The sequence below is a fragment of the Mustela nivalis genome (genome assembly GCF_964662115.1).
Source record: "Mustela nivalis genome assembly, chromosome: 8".
NCBI classification, from domain to species: Eukaryota; Metazoa; Chordata; class Mammalia; order Carnivora; family Mustelidae; genus Mustela; species Mustela nivalis.
Window position 1 is genome coordinate 134,614,029 of NC_139027.1, and position 9,369 is coordinate 134,623,397.

The 9,369-nt window shown below is 51.7% G+C and overlaps 1 protein-coding gene across 3 annotated transcripts in view; it reads right to left on the reverse strand.

Annotated features, from left to right (window-relative positions):
- Positions 1–9,369, reverse strand: part of ZFP64 (ZFP64 zinc finger protein) — an 87,421-nt gene that overhangs the window by 10,722 nt on the left and 67,330 nt on the right. For 2 of the 3 annotated variants that reach the window (XM_082744951.1, XM_082744950.1), the window contains exons 6-7: positions 3,114–3,263; positions 2,839–2,901 (exon numbers count right to left, since the gene is read on the reverse strand). In XM_082744951.1, coding sequence (XP_082601077.1) covers positions 2,839–2,901; positions 3,114–3,263 — 213 coding nt within the window. Of the gene's footprint in view, positions 1–2,838; positions 2,902–3,113; positions 3,264–8,556; positions 8,934–9,369 lie in introns of those variants that run through there. The other variant, XM_082744952.1, reaches the window with a different exon arrangement.

Consider the following 9,369-nt stretch of genomic DNA (forward strand, 5'->3'; position numbering starts at 1 on the left):
GTGTTTTGAGAACCACCGTGGTATCCGTCTGGCAAAAGTCCAGCCTAAGCCTCAAAAGATGACCTGCATATAGCACCCTCCCCGCCTCTCACAGCTCAGTCCGGGATGCCCTTCAGCCCAGTCGTCCGTGCTTTTTCTTGTAAGCAGAACCTTCGCTCTAGAAGCTGGGCACATGGCCAGAGTCAAGACTTTTCTCCCAGCCTCCATTTCCACAGCTTGGAATGGCCATGTGACTATGTTCCAGGCCAACAGGCATGAACCCAAGTGATGGGTAACTTCTCATACCTTAAATGGGGGGTAGGGGTGTCAGTAAGCCAGCTCAGACCATGCCAGCATGGGCTACACACCTGGGATGTTAAGCAACAACATAACATAAGAGCCAAAGTCCCCAAAACCATGGGCTACCATACCCGACTGGGACTGTGGTTAAGACGGTAATATCTTGGCTTTAAACCACCATAGCTGGGTCTCATTATTAATCACAAGGGATCCTACTCCTGGGTCATGCCCTGAGGGAGAGATGCTTTAAGCCCCCCCCCCCCTTTTTCACCAGTTAAAATATTCAGAGCTAGAGCATTTGCCTTGGACACAGTAAAACAGCCTAAGTAAGTGCTGGAGAAGCCATCTGTCTACACCCCCTTCTGTACCCAGGAATCTGACCCCAAGGACAGGGCCTTGTCTACTTTCTGTCTCCCCATCATGTACTGTATTATTCCAATAAAATATTAATCCACCCCCTATCTTTCTAGGTCCACCACAGCACTGTTCACATTTGGGGATCTGGGAATTTTGTGGTAGGGCCTGACCTGAGCATCCTAGGGATTTGGAGGCACATCTGGCCCCATCCACTAGGTGGCGGCAGCATCGCCCAGCTGAGGGGGGGCGGGACTGAGCCACCGACGGGCTTTGAGGTTGCCTTAGCCAGTCACGATGGTGGGGTCTCCTTTGTTCAGATGGCTTCTGCTGATCTCATCCTGGAAGCCTGGTCTTTCAAGGAGATGATCAACATTCCCTTCACTAGAAGGCCCTTTATGACCTACCCTTTCCTGGCAAAAAGAACCCTTCATTTTCTCATTTGCACAGCACGACACCCATTTCTAGCAGAGACTACTAATCGCCCAGAAGGTGGTCCTCCCATGGGACCTCCGGAGTTTAGTGGTTTCTGGAAACCACTTCCCTGCCCCCCCTTGATGCCCGAGGTTTGTCCAATCCCATGAGGGATGCTGCTGGGGGCGAGGCAGGGCATGGCCTAAGGGAGAGGCCCCCTTTCCTGCTTCTGCTTTCCACTAGTTAACAGAGCCGTTGCCTCGTACCTGGAGACGAAGCTATAGTTTAAGGACGGCAGCCATTCTGCCAGCTCTGGAGTACTCCATAAGTTGTACTCGAGAGAAACTTGGTTATGTTTAAGACACCTGGTTTGGTTTCTGTAAGAGCCAACAGATCGATTTTTTTTTTTTTTTTTTTTAAGATTTTATTTGACACAGAGAGAGAGCACAAGCAGGAGCTGCAGGGAGACGGCGAAGCAGACTCCGGCTGAGAGAGCCCGACCTGGGACTCGAGCCCAGGACTCTGGGATCATGACCTGAGCTGAAGGCAGACACTTAAACTGAGCCACCCTGGTGTCCCTAAATTTTTTTTTTTTTTTAAAGATTTTATTTTAGAGGGAAAGACTGTACACACACAAGTACACATGAGTGGGGGGAAGGGCAGAGGGAGAAGGGACTCCCTGCTGAGCACAGGGCTCCATGCTGGGCTGGATCCCAGCACCCCGAGATCACCACCTGATCACCACCAGATGCTTAACCAACTGAGCTACCCAGGTACCCCTTGATTTTTTATATTTATTTTTTTAGTTCTCTCTATACCCAATGTAGGGCCTGAACTCACAACCCCAAGATCAAGAGGGGCGTCCTCTCTTGACAGAGCCAGTCAGGCGCCCCAGAGACCACAATTTTAACTTCCACAGACTCGTACAGGGTCTACACTTGAGACCAATAGGTAGGCAAGGTTTTTGGAAAGAGCCAGATAGTAACCGCCTTCAGCTTTGTCCATTGCAGTTTTTTCGGGCAACGACTCAATGCCACCGTAAGGGGCCAAAGCAGCCACAGATGACATTTGGCTTGGATTTGGCTGGATTTGGCTTGCAGGCTGTAGTGTGCAGACCCTGATTATACAGCATAGAAATTTCTTTGCTACAGCAAATCTTATTTCTCTTATTCTCAGTAGCTGGCTGCTCAAGGAACGGTTAAGAAGCAACCTTAGTACTTTTATTTTTTTTTAAAGATTTGTGAGAGACAGAGCCTCGGGGAGCAAGCGCACACAAACGGGTAGGGGGCAAAGGGAGAGGGAGAAGTGGACTCCCCAGTGAGCAGGGAGCCCCACTCAGGACTCGATCCCAGGACCCTGGGATCATGACCTGGGCCAAGGCAGACGCTTAACCCACAGAGCCACCCAGACACACAGGACCTTATCTGAGGATTACTAGAGCCACAACGCCTCTTTGTAGCCTGTCCTCACCAATCTCCCCAACTAGCGCACACCTTCCCTGCCTTTGCACCTGCTGTTCCCCCTGCTGGAATGTTCCTGGTCTTGTCTGGTTACTGCTAGCCACCGTTTGCAAGTCAAGGCAAGAACCTTCTTCAGAAGGCCTTTCAGAACAGCCATGAGCCCATCCCCACGACTGATTTTCCCCGGACGCACCCCCTAGCTTCTGACTTTTGAGGCCGCAGCCCACCCCGCAGACCATTTCCATCCTGCGCAGCACGCGAGGCCAGCACGCTCCAACTCCTAGCCACTTCCTTCAACGTTCAAGTTTCCAACAAAGGAATGGAGACCTACCCGTATGGATTCTCAGATGGCGGTCCAAGTCTTTCATGCCGTGGACAGTTTTGAAGTGGCAACCTAGAAGAAAAAAGCCCAGGTTTTCTCAAAATAGAGCCTCAAAAAGGAAGCGCCCATAAACCTGATCAGACGCCACAAGATGCTTAGGATGCATTTGCGCATGTGCAGTGAGTGTGCGGGGGGCGGGGCCAGGACTCCGCAGGTGAGCGGGGCAGAGCTCACGGGCCAGTGCCCGCTGGGGAGGGGTCTGCCCGTCCAAGTTCATGTTTCACCTGGATAGCAACAGTTGAAGGTCCTTTCTCCGAGCGTCACCGTTTGTTCCTTGGACTCTGAGGGAAGTGCCAAGGCAGGGGCTTTCTGGGCATCACTGCTGTCCGTGGAGGGACACGTTGGTTTGGGAACATTATCTTCTAATTCTGAAGCTGAAATGGACACAAAAAGAAGGGTTAATTTCTCAGATACAACCACCATGGTAAGTCTTACAGTAGAAGCAGGACGGTTTTCCCTCCATCACCTCTAAAAAAAACAAAAAAACAAAAAAACAAAAACAAAAACAAACTAAAACCAAAAAAACCCCCAAATTCATTAAAAATAGAAAGCCACGTATGCTCTGGCCTTAAGTCCTTTCTTGAACTACCAACTTCCAGAAAATACAGGGAACCAGGGACATGGAAACAGGACAGACCCAACTGGCAAGACCCAGGCTGCAAAACTTTGCAACAGTGGCTTCTGAGGTGATCTAGCAAAAGCTTAGTTTGTAAAAGATCTTCCAATCCATCAGTGGCTGCTATTTTTATAAAATAGAACACAAATTACAAATGAAATAAGACAAAACAAACACATGCCATTAGAGAGGACAGAAGGCTGGTCCTGCAAGGTTAAGCTATTTTTCAAAGCTTACTCGATTTCTGAATTTGTTTGGTCTCCATTCAGTAGGTCACAGACCACACTTCAAGCACCACTGGTCTCCTGGACAAAATGCCACTGTTTCAGCAAGTCACTTAAAAGATGGAGGGGGAGGGACACCTGAGTGGCTCAATGGGTTAAGCCACTGCCTTCGGCTTAGGTCATGATCCTAGGGTCCTGGGATCGAGTCCCACATCGGGCTCCTAGCTCAGTGGGGAGCCTGTTTCTCTCTCTGCCTCCCCCTGCCACTCTGCCTGCTTCTGGGTGCTGACAAATAAATCTTTAAAAAAAAAAAAAAAAAAAAGGATGTGGGGGGGGGGGGTTTGAAAACCAGACTCTAAGACTTGAGAAGATGACTCGCAGTATCTAGAGGTCACTTGGATCCTGATTTAAACATATTGTAAGAGCCACTGAAGACCACAACAAGCATGAACACTAAAGTGGGTTTTTTTTTTTTTTTTTTTTTTTTTTTGGGTGTGAAGATGAAGCTTCGAATAATCCAGGGCAGGGGAAGAGCTGAACAGAAGAAACAAGCCTGCCTACGTGTGATTAATTGTTGAAGCCCAGCCCCAGGTACACGGGAGTTCATGGCATCATATTCTGTTACTATGGTAGAATCAGGGGACATTTGACGTTTTTGTGGGCCAAAATGGTCAGTTTCATGTGGTTCAATCTAATGTGGAGTTTTAAAAATTACTGTAATAAAAAAGCGTTCCTGAAAGATTACAAAGTGATTTCTCTCCAAACAGATTTAAATCCAAGGAATAAAAAGGTGTTGTTGATATCTAAAGTCTTAAAAAAAGATACTGACTAGTATATAAATTATAAATTAGAGGCCAAAGGCTGGGATGGTTTTCGCTCCAGGTAGGGAAGGTGGATTCCGTTTACAGGGAGAGGTTTTGTCCAGGTAAACCTCTTACTATGAGAAGCTAGTGAACACACTGGCGTGGGCTTTAGCTCTTAGGCACAGGCCTTGCTTAGCTACTTAACTGAAACTTAACCTTTCTGAGCCTCAGTTTACGTGGCAGAGCAGCAGGGTTAGAATGATGTAAATTTTCAGTACGTCAGCCTGTGCCTTGTAAACACTATGAACGAATATAGGATTGCAGAGTTCCCATCTAGGGTTTGAACAAGTGACCTAACCCTGGGGCTCTCAACAAAGGGTCATTTTGCCCCCAGGGGACATTTGGGAATGTTTGGGGACATTTTTGATGGTCCTATGTGCACACACATAAGTGACCATAGCATCTAGAGGGTAAAGGCCAGGGATGTTGCTAAACATCCTACAATGTCCAGGAGAGCCCCCATACCTGTATCCGAGTCACTTGGATTGTGGATTTTAGATGCAGCTTTCCCGTGCTCCCCCCAGATAACTTGGGGTGGGGGGTGGTTAAGGGTAGATCCCAGGAGCCTGCACTTTTGAGGCCCCATGATTCCATCATCTACTCTAAACCCTTGCAATTTGAAGGGTGGTCCCTAGAGCTCTAACATCAGCATAACATGGAAACTTGTTAGAAATGAAGAACTTCAGGTCCCAGTCAACAGCATCAGTCTGCACTGGAACAAGATCCCCAGGTGATTCCTAGGCCAATGCCAAGGCAATGCTTCAACACGTGCATTGGGATTACCTGGCGGGCTTGTGAAGGCGCAGGTGGCTTGGGCTCCACCTTTAGAGTTCCCGATCCAGTGGATCTGGAGTAGAGCTGGTATTTTTCATTTTTAACAAGTTCCCACGGATGCTGATCTGGAAACCACACTTTTGAAACCTTCGGCTCTGAGAAGGGAAACTGGCTCAGAGATGAAGGTTGCAGGGCTAGAAGTTTTGAACGTTTTGTTCATTGATGTGTGTACATGAGCCACTGGGTTCTGCAAGGGAGGGAAATGCACTGTGCCACAAAAAACTTGCAACCAGGCAGAAGAGACTGACGGGTTAAAGTGATAAAAAAAAAAAAAAGCTATCCAGGGGCTCCTGGCACCGTTGGTTAAGCGTCTGCCTTCAGCTCATGATCTCAGGATCCTGGGATCTAGCTCCATGTCCTTGGGCTTCCTGCACAGCAGAGAGCCTGCTTCTCCTTCTCCCTCTGCTCGTGCTCTTGCTATCAAAAACAAGATTGTTTTAGGGTGCCTGGGTGGCTCAGTTGGTTAGGTGACTGCCTTTGGCTCAGGTCATGATCCTGAAATCCTGGGGTCAAGTCCGGGATTAGGCCCCCAGCTCCGCGGGGAGTCTGCTTCTCCCTCTGACTTTCTCCCCTCTCATACTCTCTCTCTCTAATAAATAAATAAAATCTTAAAAAAATTGTTTTAAAATATTTTATTTGACAGAGAGGCAGGCGGGGGTGGGGGGGAGAGCAGGCTCCCTGCTGAGCAGAGAGCCTGACATGGGGCTTGATTCCAGGACCCTGGGATCATGACCTGAGCCCAAGGCAGAGGCCTAATCCACTGAACCACCCAGGCGCCCTCAAAAATAAAATCCTAAAGACAATCCAGTGCTAGGAAGGGTCACCCAGGTTGAACATGGAGGGCCATGAAGGGCCTCCTAAGGAGAGGACCTCCCGCATCTCCCAAGGAGACTTCCTTAGTTCTAAACACCCAGGAAACCAAGCCAGACTGGAGGCCCACTCTTCCCTAAAAACAGGGCAGCTGGGGCAGAGACCCTTCTAGTCTGAAAGAGGGGGTGGGCCACATAGAGAACCCGGTATAGTACAGTGGGCATTTTATCCCTATGAACAACCACTGTACCTTTTATAAGGTTACCTCATTTTTTTTTAAATACAGACAGATCATGACTGAAGTCTACCTGTTGACCCGCTCCCTTTTATTTCTTCCAAAACCTGAGTTGCAAAGCCATCTGCAAGTTAACAGTGGCCCACTCCTGCTAACCTTGGGGGTGGAGGGGAAGCCTAGACAAACTCAAAAGGAGATGGGCCTTTGATCAGCGGGACAGACCTAAAATGCAGGAGGAAAACCCACATCAGATGGTGGGTTGCTTTTTCTCTCCAGGGATGGCTGGTACTGAATTCTGATTGTGTCCTGCTCCCACAGGGGGCACCCCAGTACCTCACAATGGAGAACACCCTAAGCCTTCTAAACCTGGAAGCGTCCTCACAGCCATGTAGACAAGAACAAAAGGAGCCCAGGGCACTGAGTAACAGCCAGGGGTCATTCAGGCTATTGTTTATAATCACATCCCCCCATGATTCAACACCCCTAATTACACTCTCAAGTTCCTCTTCTGCAGAGAATCAGCAGGGACCCTGCCCCCCCATCCCATTTCAACATGTGTCCATTATAGTCCTTGGGGACAAAGGCAGGTCTGGTCTTTTGGTTAATGGTAGTTCCATCCAGCCCAATTTTGGTTTTAGGTACTCTTACTTCTAAAGTAGTTTCATTATACCTCTCCCCTCCACTACCTCCTTGGGTGTGTGGTCATCAAAGCCCAGCGACCTGCACTGCTGGAGATCTGAGGCTTACTGGCAGAGACCCGAGATCCCCCAGGTCCCTTTCTGGGCCGAGGGCAGGCAGGGGAGAGGGAGGAAAAAGTTCACCCAGAACTAGGAGGTTATCACTTAACCGCGGACGTGGGGGAGAGGAAGGGAGAGGAGACCGAGTGGAAACTGAGGTTATCTTTATCTGAAGGCAAGATAATCAGAAGGGAAGCGCCTTAGAGATGCAGATCCACCCCCCCCCCCCACCTCGCCCCAGAAATTCCAACGTGGGCGGTGCCCAGGGTAGACTGAGGAATTTAGCGAGTTCGCGAAGCTGCGTACCTGCAGGCTGTTCAGAAACCGAGGCTCGGCTGACCACAGGGTGAGAAATACTGCCCTCAGGGTTTAGGGTAATCCGGGGCCCCTGGGCGTCACCCGGACCACCTCCACCAGCCCCCTGACGGCCAGGTCAGCCCGCCAAGTCCGACCGTGGCACACTCCTCCCTCCCTAGCCTCATTTAAAGTTAAAGGGAAGTCCTCACCTGGAGCCCTTAGCCCCCCTCCCCCAGGCTGCAGCCTCGCTGACGTCCCCGGCCTCGGCACTTGCTGTTCCCTCTGCGTGGAATGTTCTCCACCACCACCGGCCCCCCTGCCCCCCCCCCCCCCGGCATCTCCAAGCCTTTCCTCCAGAACCTTCGGGTTTTTTATTCAGTGATACCCACCTCCGCGAGGCCCTCCCTGGACGATGCATTCGAAGTGCCCCCTCCCCCCTTGCCGCATCTTTCCCTTCCCAGCTTGGTGAGGTTTTGCTTCCATCGCTCACCCCTAACGCACCTTTACGGCTCCCTCTTCGTTCTCGAGGGCCGTTTTTCTCGACCCCACTCAGCCATAAACTCGAGAAGAACCCGATTCTGTCTGCTTGCTCACCGCTGTTGCCCTCTCCCCAGCACCTAGCTCCAGCGCCCGGCGGAAACTCGGACGTTCTCCCCCCCGCCCGGACGCGGGTCTCCGAACGCCCACCTTCCAGGCGCGCCGCCCCAGGCCAGCACCGAGGAGGTCGGGGACCCGGGCGCCGGCGCGCCGCGAAAAGGGCCCTCCGAAGGGGTCTCGGAGCACCCTCCCAGCGTGTCTGGGTGAAAAACCACGATTTACCAGCGTTTGCGGGGAGCGGCACAGTTTATCCCAAAAGGCAGAATTTACAAGGAGGTGTAACTTACAAAGGCGCTGGGCGAGGGCGCCGAGGTCCCAGCCCCAAGCGCTCGAGGTGGAGGTGGAGGCTTCCCCCGCCCTTCCACGCCCGGAGCCCCGCACCCGCGCGGGTCCCCCCCGAGCGTCCGAGAAACTGCCGGCAGCGGCCAGGCGGGGCGTCCCCGGCGCTACTCACCCGGGACCCCCGCCACCCCGGGGCCAGCCTCTGCGAACTCGCGGCGCGCGGGCTGCGGCTCCTTGGAGTTGAGGTGCTGAGGCTTGGCCTGCTTGCGCCGCGACATGGCGAGAAGAGCGCGGCCCCCGGCGAGTCGCTGCGAGTGGCCTGCCTCCCACAACCGCTTCCCGGAGTTCGGAAATTACCCCCCCGCTCCCCCGGCTGGAGCGCGCATGTCCTGGCAATTCTGCTCCTCAGCCGAGCGGGGCGATTTATCAAGAACCCTGACGGCTGATTGGCCCGGAGCCAAGACCTCGGGGGTCCGGGGGAAGAGTGGTCCGCGCCCCTGCAGCCCACAGCACCTGAGAGCTCGTTAGGAATGCAGACTCTCGGGCTCCACCCCAGACCCGCTGAATCAGAATCTGCATTTTAACAAGCTCCCCAGGTGATTCGCATACACATTAAAGTTTGAGAAACCGTGTCTGCATTTTAACGAGATCCCCAGGTGATTCGTTTGCCCATTAAAATTTCAGAAGCACAGCTCGCCTCCAACTTTCATGTGCGCTCGATTCACTGGGGATCTCGTTAAAATGCAGATTCTGACTCAGTGGGTCTGGGGTGGGGCCTGAGCTTCGGTATTTCTAACGAGCTCCCAGGCGAGGCCACCGCCGCGGCTGCGGCACAGGCCGTGTTTTTAGATTCTGACTTAATTAGTCTGGGCCGAAACCTGGGCATTGGGGTGGTTGTTTTTTTTTTTTTTTTTTTTTTAAAGCTCCCCAGGTTATTCTGATGTGCAGCCAAGGTTGAGAAGCACGACCTCCACCATCTTCGTAT